At 44.0% G+C, this 19,487-nt stretch overlaps 1 protein-coding gene across 13 annotated transcripts in view; it reads left to right on the forward strand.

Annotated features, from left to right (window-relative positions):
• LOC135100682 (helix-loop-helix protein ngn-1-like) overlaps window positions 1-19,487 on the forward strand; it is a 589,312-nt gene that overhangs the window by 219,144 nt on the left and 350,681 nt on the right. For 12 of the 13 annotated variants that reach the window (XM_064003834.1, XM_064003835.1, XM_064003833.1 and 9 more), the window contains one exon: window positions 16,528-16,761. The exons of the other annotated variant lie outside the window; for it this stretch is intronic. In XM_064003834.1, coding sequence (XP_063859904.1) covers window positions 16,528-16,761 — 234 coding nt within the window. The remainder of the gene's footprint in view (window positions 1-16,527; window positions 16,762-19,487) is intronic. 13 annotated transcript variants of the gene reach the window in all.

A 19,487-nucleotide genomic window follows, 5' to 3' on the forward strand; every position in this document is an offset into this window, starting at 1 on the left:
TCCATGAAGGTTGATCAAAACGCGTTGCCATTCAAAAAAAAAAATTTCAATTACAAAAATTTGATTAACTTTTGAAACCGCCATTTTCCTCACGCACACACGCACACGCACATGCACATATATAAGCGCGCATCACTTACACACACATACACACATACACACAACACACACACATGGTCACCACCGCACAAATTCTCATCTCCACAAAACTCTATCGGGAAATATACATACAAATCGACATTTTTGACAAGTTAGGCTTACGTAGCTGGGGAGGCGCGGCGGGGGTTGAAATAAGGGTAGGAAGGTGCGTTGGGGGAGGGGGTGAGGTCGCGTGTGTGGGGGTCAAGGGGGCGTGTGCTGGGGAGAGGGGAGTGTTGTGGCGGGGGTGATGGGGTGTCAGGAAGGATCTTTCCCTTCCCATTCATCCCCAGGAGGTTATTGCCGTGCCCCCCGGGGATCCTTCCGCCCCCCCGGTGTGGGCCATCCCCTTAGACTGCACCCTCTATCCATGGGGGAAGGGAGGGAGGAAGGAGGAGGAGAAGGAGGAGGAGGAGGAGGAGGAGGAGGAGGAGGAGGAGGAGAAAGTGAGGGAGGAAAAACAGCCCTGAAAGAGATAAAGTGATAAGAGAGAGAGAGAGAGAGAGAGAGAGAGAGAGAGAGAGAGAGAGAGAGAGAGAGAGAGAGAGAGAGAGAGAGAGAGAGAGAGAGACTGTGAGTGAGTGAGTGAGTGAGTGAGTGTGAGTGTGTGTGTGTGTGTGTGTGTGTGTGTGGGTGTGTGTGTACAGGTTTTACAGACTATGTAACATTTTTCTGCCGTCCTCTCTCTTTTCCATCTCCCCCGTCAATGACCTCGATGTATTCTCTCTCTCTCTCTCTCTCTCTCTCTCTCTCTCTCTCTCTCTCTCTCTCTCTCTCTCTCTCTCTCTCTCTCTCTCTCTCTCATTAAGTCACAGAAGGCAGCAGGAAGTCGCCAGAGTCGCCAGAAACACACCCTGCAAATTTTAAGGCTTCTTGGAAGAATCTAACCTTCCTTGGCCGAAATTTTGTGGCGAAGAGACTAATTTGTTCCTGGTTTTGTGAACGGAGCTTTTTTAGTAAGCCTATTGCCTCTGTGTGTGTGTGTGTGTGTGTGTGTGTGTGTGTGTGTGTGTGTGTGTGTGTGTGTGTGTGTGAGAGAGAGAGAGAGAGAGAGAGAGAGAGGAGAGAGAGAGAGAGAGAGAGAGAGAGAGAGAGAGAGAGAGAGAGAGAGAGAGAGAGAGAGAGAGAGAGAGAGAGAGGGAGAGAGAGAGAGAGAGAGAGAGGTGAAGAGCGTAATGTCAGGTCAAGATAATCTCCATAATTTATGTGCTATATTTCCCGTACATCTTCTGTTTTGCCTTTACTAAAAAACACGAACATTTTGATTTTTTTGAAGGAGAGAAATGCTTAAACATACTGGAAGGCCTCACCTGTGAATAAAGTTTTATCTTCCTTCCTGCGCCTTTAAAATAGAACGGTAAAAAAAAAAAAAAGTGAAATGTTAAAGGAAAAATATAAAAATATATAAACTGTTCGTGTTCCGACGTAAGACTTGGAAATAGAACTACACATTTGATTTTCCTCAGGTCCTACAGGGATGGTGGACTCGCGCCGCGCCCCAGGTTCACCTAAGTGTTAGTCGTTTCTACCCTCGTTTTTTCCAGTATTTTCTTGCGGAGTACACCACTTGACCTTTCATTTCGACTCTTCCCCTCCTGGCCCAGTGCGAGCGTCCTGTCTTCAGTAGTACACCATGTGTAGAATTTTGAAAAGTAATATTTCTGAAACTTGGTACAACTTCACATCCTGTTTCGTCTTGCGGCAGCTTGTACTTGTTGTCTTGGTTAGTAATTAATGCACAAGTGCTCGTGAGGGTGATGGTTTGTGTCTCCTGGCTTGGAAGGCATTAAATCGTGTCTTCTCAAAAAGGCTTGGGTTTTCTAGCGCAGCGAGTCACAGTGCTGAGGCTTCCGTTTGTTCATTTTTACTCTGGACCACTCTGGAGGTCAATATTGCCGGGCGGGCGAGTACCCTGCCGAGCAGCACTGAGCTCCAGGCGGCGGCGGCACACAAAGCTAACGAATGAAAGACTGACGGGCGCTGGAATGTACTAACACAGCGCCGACAGTAACAGTGAAAGCAACAACAGCAACACCATAGTAACAGTAACGGTGAAGTGCGTAAACTGTGACTGTAAGGCATCAAGACATGAACATTCAGTAGAATAGTGTATACGTACCTCTTAATATGCTCGGATTTATAGATACATCGAGTACATATGAATGTGAAGATAAATATACAATAAGCATTGATTCCTGAATTTTGTAGATTACTGAAATAACGAATAAGTTGACCATGTTTTATAATCGACCGGACAACTAAGTAAACAAACACCACTATTGAAAACTTAGTGGACAGCGATTTCAATTATCCTTTGTTTCTTCTAATATGTTAATTATCCACGAAATACGAGTAAGCGTAACGATAATGACCTCTACTCGGTGGAAGGGAAAGACTACAGCCTATACAATACCTGGCTGGGGTAATGAACACCTGTCAGGGCCCGCGGGACACCTGGGGCTCCTCTCTGATACGCGGGCCTCACTTCCCAGCGGGGGCCATTCCTGCCTCATCGCTACATCTTTATTAGCAGTATTTTTTCGACTCATGTTTTTTTTCTGTCGTGTTTGTAAATTCATGCATCAGACAACGCAGCTGGCGCCTAACGTAACTGAATATTCGTGTTACTAAATGTTCGTCATGCTTATCATTCCTTTATCTTTTTTTTTATTCTTCTTTGTGGTGTCTTGGTCTTGCATTCCTTGTCCTCTTTCTTGAGTTTTATTTTTTTTTTCTCTCGTCTTTGTCCTTTTGAACTTTCTTTCCTTGTTCATTCTTCTTTTCTTATTCCTTGATGTATTTCCTTACTTCATCTGAAGTTACTTTTTCTTTCTCACTCCATCGCCTTATCTCCCTTTGCTATCTTCCTCCTCGTTCTCTTCCTCTTATCCTTGTCTCTCTTCTTCCTCCGGCTTCTCCCCTTCTCCTCCCAATCTCTGTTGACGTCATCCCCCCAGGACCTAGGTTACCCCAGGGGATCATCAAGGACTCTCTTCTCGGGAAGCAAACCACCCTCTGCTTCTTTTTGTGTTCCTCCTCCTCCTCCTCCTCCTCCTCCTCCTCTTTCTGCCAGGTACTCGTCCAGTCCCTCTGTCTTCCCTTCTCTTTTCTTCCATTAATTAATTACCTTTCCTCAGTGTCTTTTTGTGTTTATTTTACTTTTTTGTGCATCTCTCTCTCTCTCTCTCTCTCTCTCTCTCTCTCTCTCTCTCTCTCTCTCTCTCTCTCTCTCTCTCTCTCTCTCTCTCTCTCTCTCTCTCTCTCTCTCTCTCTCTCTCTCTCTCTCTGTGTGTGTGTGTGTGTGTGTGTGTGTGTTGTCACCGTCCTTGTGAGTCTTTTTTTTCGTCGGAGTGTTTGTTTGTTTTTACTTTTTTTAGTCGGTGGGTGTTGATCTCCACGTGTGTGTGTGTGTGTGTGTGTGTGTGTGTGTGTGTGTGTGTGTGTGTGTGTGTATGATAATGTTTGTGTAGATTTCTCTCTCTCTCTCTCTCTCTCTCTCTCTCTCTCTCTCTCTCTCTCTCTCTCTCTCTCTCTCTCTCTCTCTCTCTCTCTCTCTCTCTCTCTCTCTCTCTCTCTCTCTCAGACACGTATATACATCATTTCTCCTTCTCTCACTCTCCTTCTGTGCCTGTCCCTCTCCCTGCCCTTCCCCAACCTCTCCGCTAGATGAAAGGGAGAGGTTAAAAGGGAGATGAGTGTGTCTGTTGGTCTCGTGTCTCTAATTATGTTCCCTGGTGGTGATAATGAGCGGTGGTGAAGTGAAGGGAGAGGGTGTGTTGTTGTTGTTGTGTTGGTGGTGGTGGTGGTGGTGGTGGTAGTGGTGGTAGTGGTGTTGGTGAAGGACGATGAAGACTAGGACGAGGAGGTGGAGTGCTGCAATGTACGTTTCTTTGTTCCTTTCATGAAAAAAATGTAAATCATAAAAAAAAAAAATGTGAGTTCTGGTGGATATAATTACAAAGTACTCTTATGGAATTAAAAATATATGTGAATACATTAAAAAAAAGGGAGTAAGTCAGAAGTCCTCATTTGTTTATCGCTCTTTCTCCTTCCAGCAGTGATAAATTCCAACGTAATTAGATAAGAAAGTGCTGGGAGTTCTGGTCGTATGTCTGGCGCTGCTTTATGAACAGTGAGAACCGCATGGGTGGAAAAATAAAAAATATAGTAATGTTAGTAATACAAGGGAGGACCGTGCGGTGATGGAGTGATGGAGCCAGTAGAGTTGTGTGTGTGTGTGCGGCAGGAGAAATTGTGAAAGTGTTATAATTAGATTCATGTTCCTCTGCTACGTGTGTGTGTGTGTGTGTGTGTGTGTGTGTGTGTGTGTGTGTGTGTGTGTGTGTGTGTGTGTGTGTGTGTAAGCTCCTCGTAAAAGGTTATATTTACATTCTAAGTACACACACACACACACACACACACACACACACACACACACACACACACACACACACACACACACACACACACACACGTTGCTCCTGCAGGTCGATGGCTACGTGAGTGTGGGATTTCTTACGGTCTTGATGTACGTACCTGAACACGTGACTGAGCGAACGTTGACTCAGCAAGAAAGTAAAGTGGACGTTTCCTTGTTGCTTTGTAGTCCGGCTCCGGTGATTGTTTACTCGTACTTGTAAAGAGAGTCAATCATCTTGTCATCTTGTGAGAAATTCTTGAGCACAGTAAAAAAAAAACTTACAGAAATATTTGCAGAAAGTCAACTATATATTTTTGCGAGAGAGAGAGAGAGAGAGAGAGAGAGAGAGAGAGAGAGAGAGAGAGAGAGAGAGAGAGAGAGAGAGAGAGAGAGAGAGAGAGAGAGAGAGAGAGAGAGAGACTTACATAATGGACATGGGCAGACAGACAGACACAATCATGCATATACACAAACAGACATAGACAAAAATGACAGACAGACAAGCAGAAAGACTGACAAGGAAAAAAAGACAGACAAATAGAGACAGTGACAGGAAGACAGACAAACAGACAGACAAACAAAAAAAATAACAACAAAGACAAGCAGGCAGAAACAGAGGCAAGCAGACAGACACACAGAGAGACAGACAGACAGACAGACAGATAGACACAAACAATAAAAATTCATTACCAGAACTTCAAACGATGAGAAACGCATTAAATTTTATGAACAAAAAAAATAAAGAGGAAGAAGCGAAACCACAGAAAAGGTACAACTGGAGAGGTGATCACGTTGTCGAGGTGATTAACGAGGAGAGGAGAGCGCTGGGCGGTATGAGAGGGAGAGAGGGAAGGGAGAGGCAGAGCTGAGGGAGGGAAGGAGAGAGGCGGGAGGGAAGGAAGGAATGCAGCTGAGGCAGGATATGGCGAGGAAATAGATCGAGTCTTTTGTTGAGAGAGCGAAGAGAGGAGACTGTTTTTTAGTCTTTACTTTAATCAGTCGAGAGAGAGAGAGAGAGAGAGAGAGAGAGAGAGAGAGAGAGAGAGAGAGAGAGAGAGAGAGAGAGAGAGAGAGAGAGAGAGAGATTAGTATTTCCCTTAAAACTACGTCTTTATAACAGTTGCACGCATTTTTGGATCGCTGCTATTTCTATTTTGTCCAGCCAAGTAATGAAGAAAGAAGAAATTCAGTGTATATTTTGTTTTCCTTCCTGTTACTGTGTTCGGACCGTCATATGTATTTCATCTCTCCTTTAAAAAAATACAAGTATGATTCTACTGGAAAGAACAAGAAAATATAAATAATGGATCTCTCTCTCTCTCTCTCTCTCTCTCTCTCTCTCTCTCTCTCTCTCTCTCTCTCTCTCTCTCTCTCTCTCTCTCTCTCTCTCTCTCTCTCTCTCTCTCTCTCTCTCTCTCTCTCTCTCTCTCTCTCTCTCTTTCACTATGTATCTATTTATCTATCCCTTTCTCTCTCTCCCTCTCTCATCAATTAAAAACAATAAATGTGAATAAATGATGAGTAGGTAAATAAATGAAGGGATAAATAGATCAACATACAACTAAATGAATAAATAAATAAATAAATAAATAAAATAAATATATGAATAAAGACTGCGCGTAACAAACAGACAAACAAAAAAATATATAGAACAAAAAGTACACAACAGGATGAAGACACTTTTTCTTTTTTTCCTTTTTTTTCCTTCGTGAAGTGAAAATAGAAACCGGTTACCATGTGGACGTGTTTTCTTTTGTCTTTTTTTATCCTTTTTTTTCTTTTTTTTTTTTTTTTACTGGTGCGGAAACTGCGGGTATTTTTGGCGTTTTTCGGCCGGCCGTTGCTCAGCCTCCCTTTTGTACAAGTAAAAAGAAGAAAGTTGCATGCAAGAATGCACACTGAATTTTAATGAACTCGCCAGAAAATAAAATACGTTTCATTCCCCGTCGAGTTGAGAATTTGTACATTTTGGAAATATTTGTCCACTCTGAAATAGAGAAATTCATGTGCTCGTAAAAAGACCTTCATTATTAACAGTGTATTGCTGTCTTTTATGTTGCTGGTGGCTGATGTAATGATTAATGAGAGAGAGAGAGAGAGAGAGAGAGAGAGAGAGAGAGAGAGAGAGAGAGAGAGAGAGAGAGAGAGAGAGAGAGAGAGAGAGAAAGAGAAAGGATAGACAGACACATACATACAAACAAAAAGAAATACAGACAGTAGACAAACAGATAAACATACAGCCAGACAGACAAGAAGAGGAAGAAGAAGAGGGAAACAGAAGACGGAACTTAGTAAAGGGAGTGTCCTCAAGTTGGTAACACATGAAGGCGTAAAAGAAGCAGCGAACTTGTTACTGCCAACGTCGGGAAGGGCGAGTGGGGCGTTTGGGGCAGGAATGTGCCGTCCCTGTGTCGTCGTAAGGGTCATAAGTGTACTGATTGATCAAGGGAACATGTGCCGTAATACGTGGACCGACCTAGTGGGGCGACTAGTGGGTCTTCCCATTCTCCCCGCGACGGCCGGAAGTCGTAAAGGACGGCAGGGACGGCAGCAGAAGGGGAAAGGCTGTGTGGAAGACCCTCCCAGGCTACTCTCACTAGTCCTGCCTCCCTGCCTCTACTCCCACACAGCCCTCGTTCACGCAACACCTCCCGCCTCGCCTGCCTTGGAAAAAAGATCAGGAGCTTTTGGATTATTTCCTCTATCTGTGTAAACCGTATCCAGGAGTGCCGCGTGTGTCGTGCAGATTGTCGTGCATCAACCAGCAGGAGACACGCCTAGCTTCCTCCTTCCTTATGCAGCGGGCGCCCCTTCTCTCAGAGCTGCCTTGCGAGTACCTCGCGATGTACAGAGAAAAACCCAATCACACAAAGTCCTTTTTGCGCGAGGTCAGTGCTCTGCTATGCGTGGCCCGGTGTTGCTCAGAGCGTCGCTAGGATCTCAACGACTTCAATTTGTTTGCTTGTTGGGTGTGATGGTGGCGCTGAACAAATGTGCGTGGGAAGGAGGCGGGAGCAGCAGCGTCATGCAGGCAGGGGGATGCGGGGTTTGGGAGCAAGGAGGGGCGGGACAATCTGCGGTGGCTGCCACTCAGGTTCAAGTTACAAATCTCTCTAAGTCCTCCCTCACAACCTCGTTTTCCTCCTCGTGTTTCTATTCATTCTCTCGAGAGTCTCTCATCTCTCACAAGATTTGTCTGGTAAGGATATGAGAGTACCTTGGGTTTATGGTTACTTAAGTAAAGCTATGTAAATATGTGTTTTTTCAGTATCAGTTGTTGATATTACAAAGACGTGACAATCAGCACACCTACAGGTATCATGTTGGCTGTTACTGTACATTTGTAGGTGGCCACGTTTTCCTCAGTGGACGCAGCGGGAAAAGTGTTAGTAGCGAGGGACGAGACGCGTTTGTCGGATGATCGATGAGGCATGAAATTTGATTATGGGTTCCTCCCTCTTTTTCATTATGGCTGAGATTTTGGCAGAGTAAATAGAGGCGCCACGTTGTCCACGGGTGGCGACCATCAGTCATCGAGCTTGTGACGACCCTGACGACATCACAATAATTTACTGGGTGTCACTGTCATTGGGAGGCAGTTGACGAGCACCACAACCCGAGAGGTGGAGGTTGTTCTGATATTGCCTCACCTTTTTTGTTTATATTTCCGTACGGCAGTGTGCGTAGTATCGTGACGGTGAGAGAACTATGTGTGCAGGAAATAGAAAGAGAGAAAGGAGGGTGTGGAAAAGAAGGCAGGGCGAGTGGCAAGAGTACGTAGGGCGGCGCCGCGGGGTTCCTTTCATTGAGTCGCACACAGTCGACCCGCGGCAGAGTGAATGCACTAGTGTTATTTCTCAGTCATTATTGAGGAAGGTGTGTCGGATATCAGAGAGAGTGAGAGAGAGAGAGAGAGAGAGAGAGAGAGAGAGAGAGAGAGAGAGAGAGAGAGAGAGAGAGAGAGAGAGAGAGAGAGAGAGAGAGAGAGAGAGAGAGACCTTGACTTTCGCACCTCGGTATTCCAAAGTCAGGATGCATACGAATATATCTCAGACATTCATTCCTGCTGCAGCCTCGCGCTTGTCTCTCTCCTCGGTGTGCGCGGGATGTGAGAGGCCGCTGCAGATTTTATTGAAGTGATGTATGACACTCTGGGAGGTCGAGGAGGTGGCGGCATTGAGGCGCTGCTCTTCACTCACGTGTGACGACCAGGTGCCGCGGAAACCTGAAGCAACGCGAATAGAATATGATTTTTTTTTTCTCTCTCTCTCTTTTCATACTTTAAGAGTGAACATGCGCACGACGCTTTCACTCACACTTGACACACTTAACACACTGGGAAGAGGAGGCCGCGATAAACGAGATGGTTCTTGTAACTGTGGGTATGTTATTATTATTATTATTATTATTATTATTATTATTATTATTTTTATTATTATTATTATTATTATTATTATTATTATTATTATTGTTATTATTATTATTATCATCATCATCATCATTACTACCATTATTACCACCATCACCATCATTATTATGTCATTGACTTCATTTACATATGGCGAGGAGTATGAATAAACGACGTATACATACACATACATGCAAACACACACACACACACACACACACACACACACACACACACACACACACACACACACACACACACACACACACACACACACACACACACACGCCCCACTGTGGATGTGATTACGCATTTTGACACCCTCGTGGACCCTCGCGCCCCCCTGCAGTCTCTCTCTCTCTCTCTCTCTCTCTCTCTCTCTCTCTCTCTCTCTCTCTCTCTCTCTCTCTCTCTCTCTCTCTCTCTCTCTCTCTCTCTCTCTCTCTCTCTCTCTCTCTCTCTCATTCATCCTCGCCCACACGCCACACCCTCCTTCAGTTCCTCCCTCCTCTACTATCACCATTCCTTTTCTCCCTTCCCTCCTCCCTCTCTCTTCTTTCCTCCCTTCCTCATGCTTCTCCCCATTCCCTCCCTCATCTCCCTCCCCTCAGTGAAGCCAAGGGGGGTCCGACATTTTGGATTATAGGCTCCATTCAGATTTTAGATTTAGTATGGAGGGTCGCATGGGCTGGGAGGGAGCTGGAGTGGGAGGAAGGAGGAGGGAATGGGAGGAGTGCCTTGTTGTGTGTCGTTTGGGAGGGGAGATGTGGGGTGGTGTTAGGGGGCGGCTCTGTCTCTTGGGAAGGCGATGTATGGGCAAGAGAGAGAAGAGGAACAGGACAGAAGAGAATGAGAAGGTATAAATCATGGTGAGCCTTACAATTGAAAGAAAGTTTGGAGAGGGAATGAATCTTCAGGGTTTCCAAATGTGCTTCTTCATTCTTGGGTCTTATTGCTGAATGGTCTTAGTATTTACGGGTTTATTGACGTTACTTACATATATGTATACCCGTGTGTTTGTTTCTGTTCTTGCCAGCTCTTCAGATAGATGGGGTATGGTCATAGAGTAATGGGTTTTATCAGCAAGGTCTTTTGTGATGAGTAATCTGATAACGTACAAACAAATACATTTCGGAATGAATGCATGGTGGTTTTGTGTTGTCGTTTAACTGTGTCTATTGTTATTTATGAGGGCTAGGCTTTCTGAGACTTACTTATCCCGGATCATCGAACTATTGTGATATTGATTGTCTTTGTGTGTGTGTGTGTGTGTGTGTGTGTGTGTGTGTGAAAGAGAGAGAGAGAGAGAGAGAGAGAGAGAGAGAGAGAGAGAGAGAGAGAGAGAGAGAGAGAGAGAGAGAGAGAGAGAGAGAGAGAGAGAGAGAGAGACCGATAAAGTACCTATGTTTCTAGCATGTTTTTCGATTTCTCTTACATACATACACACACACACACACACACACACACACACACACACACACACACACCCAAGAAAAAAGGTTAAATAAATGGATAAGTGACGATAGCTGGGTATAGACACATTTGACATTACATGTGGCAAAATCATATATATTTTTTTGTTGATCATATAGTGCAGCAATAAACTTGTCCTTACCTTATTCTTGGTAATTTGGTCTAAGGGAAGTAGCGGCGGGAAGGGAAAAAACGTTAATCCTTAACACATTAATCCATAACACACGGCGCTCTGGTTCTGTTTGTAGAGCTGCGTGTTGGACACCCAGGCGTGATACTCTCAAATCTTGTGAGGCGATTGTGCTCCCCGCTACTGCCTGATCTAGAGAAGAGCGAGTGTATCCTTCACTTTTTACTGATTTATTTAGTGGACCCTTACCTGAGAACATGTATATATTTTGTTTTTTTATATCTACTATTGCGGGGTGTGAAACCAATAGCTATATTGGAGAGAGAGAGAGAGAGAGAGAGAGGAGAGGAGAGAGAGAGAGAGCGAGAGAGAGAGAGAGAGAGAGAGAGAGAGAGAGAGAGAGAGAGAGAGGAGAGAGAGAGAGAGAGAGAATAATTCTTTCCAGCTATCAGACACCAGCGGTATTGGCAATGATTGAATGGCTGCAGATTAATCCAAGATACACTGAGGGATTGACGTAATTAAGCTGTGCCGAGGGATTACATCAGCAAGCCTGGATGGCAACACTAAAGGTGCTTTGTGGAAACGCGCGCTGCACTTTGTACAGCGTCCACTGGATTTTGTCACACCAGCCAGATGAACTGCGTCACTTTTTAGTTAATTTCGTTTTTCAACATAAAACCACATAGGAACCTAGTGATGTAATGCTGTGTGTGTGTGTGTGTGTGTGTGTGTGTGTGTGTGTGTGTGCGTGCAGTCTACGCCTACTCATTACGAAAATATTTACAAGACGTGTTCTTGTAGCAATTAATGGAAAAAACGCTTACTAAAGAGAACAATCTTTATTGTATGCCTGGTTATCTTACAGAGATTAGTGAAAAATCATTTTTATTTCTAATTCACTTTTTGGATAATGTACTGAATTTATTCTTCAAAAGATAAGGAAGAAATAGTTTTCTGATAGAGTAGTAAATGACTGGAGTAGACTCAGTATCGCGGTTAGTAGTGGCAAGGCAATAGGGAACTTTAAAGGAAGATTAGATAATTTAAGGATAGAGATGGACATATCTGTTATATCTGTTTTATACAGGAACTGCAATGCTATTTCTGACTTCATGTAGGTTTTCTTTATGTTCTTACGTTCATAACACATCAGAGTGATTCTAACAGTAGAACATCGACATCACCTTAACACAGCAACATTTATGATATTTATGGTGAAACTGAAGCATCGTGTACCTTATGTTTCGACTGCTGCTGTCCCTCCCTCGAGACAAAATGTGAGTTAAAAATTTAAGATAATAGTTAGTACTTCTGCTTAACTCTGAGCTTCTCTATATTTGTTCTCATTCATTTATTTAATATGGCACTGTCTATCTTATTATTTTATTGTTTCTTATTACACATGACACCGCATTTTCTTGTCATGCACTATACCACACACTGTCACACCACGACCCATCACGCCACACTGTATACTAAACAATACAACGTGCACTATACTTCACTATAACTTTGCAATATATATTATGCATGAATCAGCCGTTGTCATACATCCTCTTCCCTCTTGTCATTAATCACTCTCCAGCACACGTATATCTCATTCTGTTCAAGAGATTTCTAATGCGTTGATCCTTTCCCTTCCTGATTGCATCACTTTCGATCTTCTTTTTTTTATCATTATGATCACTCGCCCAAAGCTTTGAATTCTGTAGATTGGAATGTTTTAACTAACCACTCTCTCTCTCTCTCTCTCTCTCTCTCTCTCTCTCTCTCTCTCTCTCTCTCTCTCTCTCTCTCTCTCTCTCTCTCTCTCTCTCTCTCTCTCTCTCTCTCTCTCTCTCTCTCTCTCTCTCTCTCTCTCTCTCTCTCTCTCTCTCTCTCTCTCTCAGTCAGAATTAGTGTTGCAGTATTCATTATACTGTGCGTACATAACACCCGTGAAGGTTCTCATAACTGTCGCCAAAATCAATACCATAACGACATCGCTTAATATCCAGAGAACAGAGGACAACAAACAGAGTGCGTTCTTGTTGGTAAAGACGAAAATACCAAGAGACTGCTTGAAACGGGCAAAGGAAATGTGAGAGCAGGAAGGGCACATCTTACTGTCGCCTTTCAAAGAAGGGGATAATGTTGCCGATTCCTTACTGGGACAAGCTTCGGTCGTCACCTCGTGCACCCAGCCGCCCGGTGGTTTCCCTAGTTTATTCTCGTCCCTCGAACTGTGTCTGCGGTGTATCTCTCCTTCCTGATGTGTCTTCACGTCTTCCACCTCTGTCAGCCAGACCTCAGATATCTTGCTCGGGTTGTTTAGATTCTGACCTCGCTCTGCCTCACCCTCAGCTTGCTTGTCCTGCACCACACGTTCGAGCCACCCACGCAGGCGCTCAATGAAAATGTGAGCTATAAACACCAGGAAGAGGCGGAATAAAGTGTAAAACATATAAACGTCCATGACCTTGAATGATGAATGTCGTACCCCACTGACTTGATCTTGGGCGTTCAAAGTTGCCAGTACGATAAAGCAGCTCAGTGTTACCATGATCCGGTCTCTGAAAGCAAGTCGTAAGGCCAGGTAGAAACACATGGTACGGTACTCCTGTGGAAAAAGTGTTCAATTTGTTTGTAAGTTTTCTCATTGTCAAAAACATTCAGTGAAAGAGAAGTTAAATCATCGTAAAAATTTGATAGACTTTCTTATGAAAATTTTCATAATACTCCTACCGCTGACATGCACTCCATTTGATGTTGCCATCATGGCAACGTATTTAAACTGAACCAATATTCTTATATAGCCAGAGGTGCCTCACATACTTACGTGAAGCTGTCGAGGAGCAAAGTTAAGTATCCAGTGACGGTGACAATCATGCCGGGAAGGAAAATGGTCCAGACAAAAGAGGTGGATCGCCGGTGGATGAGTGTCTGCATCATCGAGGAACAAAATATTTACATAATTTCATAAAGGTACAAATATACATATTCTTTGAACGTTTGTGGATAAGGTTAATTTTCAGGACATATTCCTAGTTCCCCATATTCCTGTAATTGGTACAGACTACGTCAGTGTCAGTTACTCAAAACACTTACTCTGAAGTTGATGGAGGAGGGCCTGGCAGGAAGGTCGTGAGAACATTGTTGATGGAGAGGCTGCATCGTAAATATGTGTGTGAACTGAGGACTGGAGACTGCCATCGTGTCCTGCGGCACAACAAATGCAGGTTTAGTTCTTTTCTACTAAGATGATACACAACACTTTTTTCCCTACCTGGGGTCAGGATCTGGTATCAAACCATTTCTTTTTATTATTATTATTATTATTATTATTATTATTATTATTATTATTATTATTATTATTATTATTATTGTTATTATTATTATTATTATTATTATTATTATTATTATTATTATTATTATTATCGTTGTTATTATTATTATTATATATTTATTTATTTATCTATTTATTATTTTTTATCATCAGGAAGCCATGTGTTTGGAAGTTTTGCTATTATTTTAATCTTAATATTATTTTACTCTGTTGTATAGTCGTAGACGGTAACCCTACCCCAATATTGAAGTAAGGTCGCCAGTCACTGCTCGTGATAAGGGAGAGATTGAAGTCACAAGTCTGGGTGTCAAAAGGGTAGAGTTCATACTCAAAGAAACAGGTGACGGTTGTCTGGAACTCTTCTGTCATCATCAAGACCGCCTCCTTCCCAGCGTTGTATTTGTACCCTGCACGTGAAGAACATTTGGCTGAGGAGTGTGGAGAGTGATCGCTCTGATGTTCTGATGGATTAGTGTGAAAGACTTCCTTAACAAATCAATGTTGTTATCATAGAAGGGAAATTTAGGTTATAGTGGCCTCTGCCTTCACGCTAACCAGTGTCCTTCCTTTCCTTGCCCCTACCCCAGCCTACCCTCGTGCAGGTCGTGCACTCCAGGGACACCGTCGCGGAGCTTCTTGGCTGTCAGCGTCACCACCTTGTGTGCAGGGTTGTGGCGCTGCAGGAAGCTTTCGTAGTCACTGTTGCCGAGATTGTATGAGGGTGTCCGTGGAGCTTTGAGGATTGGAATTACATTGTCCCTTGGGTGATGACTTAGATGCCACAGGGAGAGGGAGTCGTCGTGCCACGTGGACTGTAGCTGGCGGGGGAAATAAACAGGTCAACTATCAACTGTCGATATGCAATACTGAGCAGTTAGTTAATTTAGTGGAGGGGAGGTTGAACGATTGCCTGGGTTTCATGAGCGCCGCAGTGGGATCATATGGCGCCGCTAGTGGAGCGTAAGAAGAGTCAAGTATCCTCAGCAGAGGTGAAACTTCGTCTTTATAGGAAACACAATTTTTCATGTTTTGTTTCACTTTGATGACCACAATCCATTCGCATTCTGTGCGTCACATCGTTAAAAGAAAGCTGTTTTATATGACAACGAACGAATATAGAAATGCGTTCTTTTTGTAAATCATACCAAACATTAAACTCATTGTAGTGTTGTGTGCGTCCTGCTTTGTGTTAGTGTGTGAGAGCCACGAGGAGCAGCCCACACCCACCCGGAGCCGCATTGTGAGGGCAGGCGGGGTCTCTTCTATCTCCTTGAGCGTGACTAAATTGAAAGTAAGGCTGACAGCGGGATCGGAGCGTTGCAGGCCATCCAGGCTGTGCTTCTCAGATCTCTCCGGCAGAGTCTCGCAGTATCTCTCGTCAGCTTTGTCGCCACAGTCGTCCAGGCCGTCACACCGCGAGTCGAGACCCACACAGTAACCGTCTGTGCACGTGAACTCATCCTGCCAAAATATGGTTTTAAATTATCTAATGAAAATGTGTGTGTGTGTGTGTGTGTGTGTTGGAGTGAGATGATCTTACTGTCTCTTATAACGAGTCAGTACAAAATATGAGAGGAAACACTGAACGTGTTTCGGAGCGGTTCCATTTAATTATTGTGGGCTAAATGAGGAAGAAGGAGTATTAATGTGTTACTGGAGGACCAGAGAGTCAATAAAATGCAATCTACAGTTATTTCTTGTTGGCACAGGTGATGGGAAATTCTAGGTAAAAATATAAAATAAAAAAAATCCTTGTTAGGAAATATTATTACGTGAAAAATCCTTTAATATTTTCTCCAAAGCGCAGAGAGCACGGCAAAGACTTACTTTGCCACACGCGCTCATCACCACCAGGCGGCCTGGCCCTTGCCGCCACGGACTGGTGTTCACCACCTCGTGTCGTCCCGTCCAGTGGCCGTTGAAGGTCAATGACCAAGCCCAGGAACCAAACATTTGTACGTCAAGTTGATCTTCTCGCAAGTAGATCATATCACCGTTGTCTGACACAAATCTCAGCTTTGTCTCAGAGGGGACTATGGCAAAGCGGCTTGATTTGTAGTTTAAATTCTCTACTCTCATTTCTATGATTGGCCTCTGAGAAACCTGTATCGGTGAAAAAAAAAAAAAAAAAGTATAAAGAATATGCAACAATACTGTGCTCCTCACTGAATACCTTGACTCTGAACACACCATGATGTCGTCACATAGCGCCATTGTCTGGAGTCAGCGTTGAAGGTTGGGACAACTCACCTGGCAGCAGAGGCCTGAAGAGGCGTAGACGTTCATTGCTCCCCTCACAGACTGATGGGAAATTTTCCCTTCGGTTATTTCAAGTAGGTAGTAATCATCATCCGCTCCTACCCAGCAGGCCACGGCCGCGTCACCCTGCGCCCATGCCATCTGCCAAAGGTCGGGTCAGAGTCAGGATGATGCTGCCATTTTTTTTCATCGACGATAAGATTAACTTGCATACAGAGATTCATAAAAAATAGATATATGAAAAATAATCAGCTTGCATGGCATATAATTTGTAGGAAGTGTGTTATGGTTCTTGAAAGAATACGAGAAAAGCATGAAGAAACCAATTCCACCCTTTCAGTGAATCATTGTTATTCACTCTTCTTTCACAGAACGAGCAGTTCAGTGGCACCCACCGTGCTGACCACGCCGCGCAATGTTTCTTTGGGCTGGGGCAACTGCCCACCCAAGGAGCGACACCTCCTTGCGGCCTGGCGTGGTGTGTGGTGACCAGGCAGCAACAACAGCTGCCCCTCAGGGTGAGGCGGACACACGTCCCGCGCCAACTCGAAGGTCACCCCGCTTTAAGAACCAAAGCATCGTTCAGCCATGAGATTTCCATAAAAGTAAGAATTCAGTGATATACGCATGTCAGGTGAAATCATGAAACCGGAAATGAATGAAAAAAAAATGTAATAAAAATCTGATATCGTTTTTACCAAACATACTCATCTTCCTACAGTCTTGCCAGCACACCACCGCACTTGTTTTATTTTCTACTACATAAAAAGATTGATGGATATGTAATGCAGCTCCCAGGCGGCCATTTAGAAGATCTCACCTCAGAGTGTGCACGTGAGCCAGACGCGTCAGGTTGCTGGGGTCCACGTCCCCCAGCAGCTCCCCTCCCTGCCCCGTCACCCGCCACGCTCCAGTCGCCAGGTCACCGTCGGGTATTTCCTCGCAACGGGCAAGCGATACTACCTGGATGCATAGAGAAAATGTTTCTATAATCAAATATCTCTCTGCAACCCAGACACGCACACACATGCATGCACATATTAAAGATGAAAGTACCTTTACTGTAGTATATGATGTATAAACCTTATACAGATGAAGATGCCTTAACCTGAGTGCATCATTCCAGACACTCTAGTGAGTCCTAGCGAGCGCAGAAGTAAGATTGAATTCATGTAAAGGTAAATTTGAAAGTAGGTGCGTCAACAATGGTCGCATGTTTAACCTTTTCTTCCGACAGGCGGCCTGGATACACCTGAGGCAGAGTAGCGTAGCCTCCCACGGATTCCTGCACTCCTCGGGGGGTATTCTTGCTCCTCCCTAACCACAGAGTAGCGTTACCCTGTACCACCACCATCACCACCACCACCAAATACAAACGGTGATGAGCTACAAAGCACAGAACTATGCTGTCTGGGCATCTTGACTACAAGATTATGTCATTAAAAGGTGACTTGCTTTGCCATGTATCTTAATTGCTTATGGTCGTAAATTCGGATCCAATGGTTACCGAATTATCATCACATTAACACAACGATAGCATAGCATTTATAAGCATGTACAAATAACTCATAACAGCAGGTGACTCGTCCCTCACCTGCGGCAGTAACTGCTCCGAATCTCCTGAGAGTTTCACGTCTACATCCGCTGTGTAATTCCCTTGCATGGCGAGTTCAAGGTGCTGCCCCACCACCAGGCACAGGTGATGCCACGCGTGTGTCTCCAACGGGCGCCTGTGGGTCAGCAGGAGGGAGCCCACCAGTGCCTGCAGTTTGTTGTTCCTCACTGGTAGGGAAGCGTGCACAGGTCAGAGTATTTGGGCTCGCATCTCTAAAACACTCAGACGGTGTTGATTTCATTAGACTTTATATGATGCGTGAACCTTAAAGGAACGACCGTCGTAGACCAGCACCCATTGGGGAAATGCAAGGGAACAACCTTCACGTTTACTCTTTCCAACATGATTGTTTTGGATGAAAACATTTTCATCTTACTTGGCAATTAAATGTAAATAAGAATTTGGATACAGTCTCTTACAAAGTTTTACCTGTCAAGGCTTGCAACTAATCTGAACAGGATAAAGTAATGTTCAGTTATTGCTTAGAGAAACTACCGAAGCCAAGGAGATAAAAAGATTTGCTCTGTCTCATTCTTAAACTAGAGATAAAATAAATCCGCTTTGTACTCACCTCATAAGAAACAAATATGACCAAAATGCGAATAAAGAAGCATTAAGTATTGATTGTTTTGATTAAGGACACTGAGCGACATGAACGGAAGGCTGCAGTTCCTCGCTTCTTTAAAGCTGACGAGCGACTGTCTCATGAAGATCGGGGAGGGGCGGGATTTCCATTACCTTAATCAACACGTAAAAAAAAAAAAAAAAAAAAAAAAAAAAAAAGAGGTACATGAGAAAGTGTAGAAATGAGTAAACATCATTTCGATCCCCGTGCCCTTTTAAACCATGGTCATCTTTATTTCTTTTTTTTTTATTTCAGGCGTCGTTAAGAAAAATTTAAATAGTAAGAGCTTCCAAAGTTCCTTTTTCGCTGTAAGACCTTTTCAGAAGAAATAACGGAGTTCTTGATTAAAGACGGGTTTTAGATTCCTTCCCGTGCATCCTTGTCAGGCGTATCGGTGGAACAGCAAAGCAGAACTCGCAAGTGAAACCTCGATTCAGGTGCACGCTGGTCCGCCCTGAAGGAGGAATTACGTGGTCCAGGACAACTTTGCGCCTCAGTGAACCAAGTGGAGGGAAGTGGTACGACGGAAAGTCATTAAGGGGACGACAATGGAGAAACCTGGATATGTCTGCGGGAAGAGACAAAGGAAGATGCATCCATTCTCTGGTCACCGCCACGGGCTACTTACCACTCAGGGAGCAAGGTGAGTCCTGCAAGAAGAATATGAGGGAAGGGTTGGTGCGCAGGAAGAGGATTCGCAGGTGGAGGCAAACAGTGAGCGCATCGGTAGTCTCAGGTACTTCAATAGACCTCTGGAGCCTTAGGGACTTCGAGTTGTCCATATTGACGCCAACAGCCAGGATCTCTGCTTTACGTGAACCTAAGGATGAAGAAGAAAAGCAGTTTGACAATTTAAAGGAAGGTCAAGACTAAAAAAGTAAACAAATCCTATTTTGTTCTGCTGAAATGAACCACTCATTGAAAACGCTGTTACACAGACAAAAAACGTTTCACAGGATTGGTTCCTAATAACTCTCCACTAACAATCTGATTATTGAGTCCATTCTGTTTATCTACCACTATATTTGAGAACCAATTCCTTCCTGTCTCTTTATTAAACCCAACTTTTTTTTTTTATCCATTATTTCTTG

Source organism: Scylla paramamosain, chromosome 5 (genome assembly GCF_035594125.1).
Source record: "Scylla paramamosain isolate STU-SP2022 chromosome 5, ASM3559412v1, whole genome shotgun sequence".
Lineage (NCBI taxonomy): Eukaryota > Metazoa > Arthropoda > Malacostraca > Decapoda > Portunidae > Scylla > Scylla paramamosain.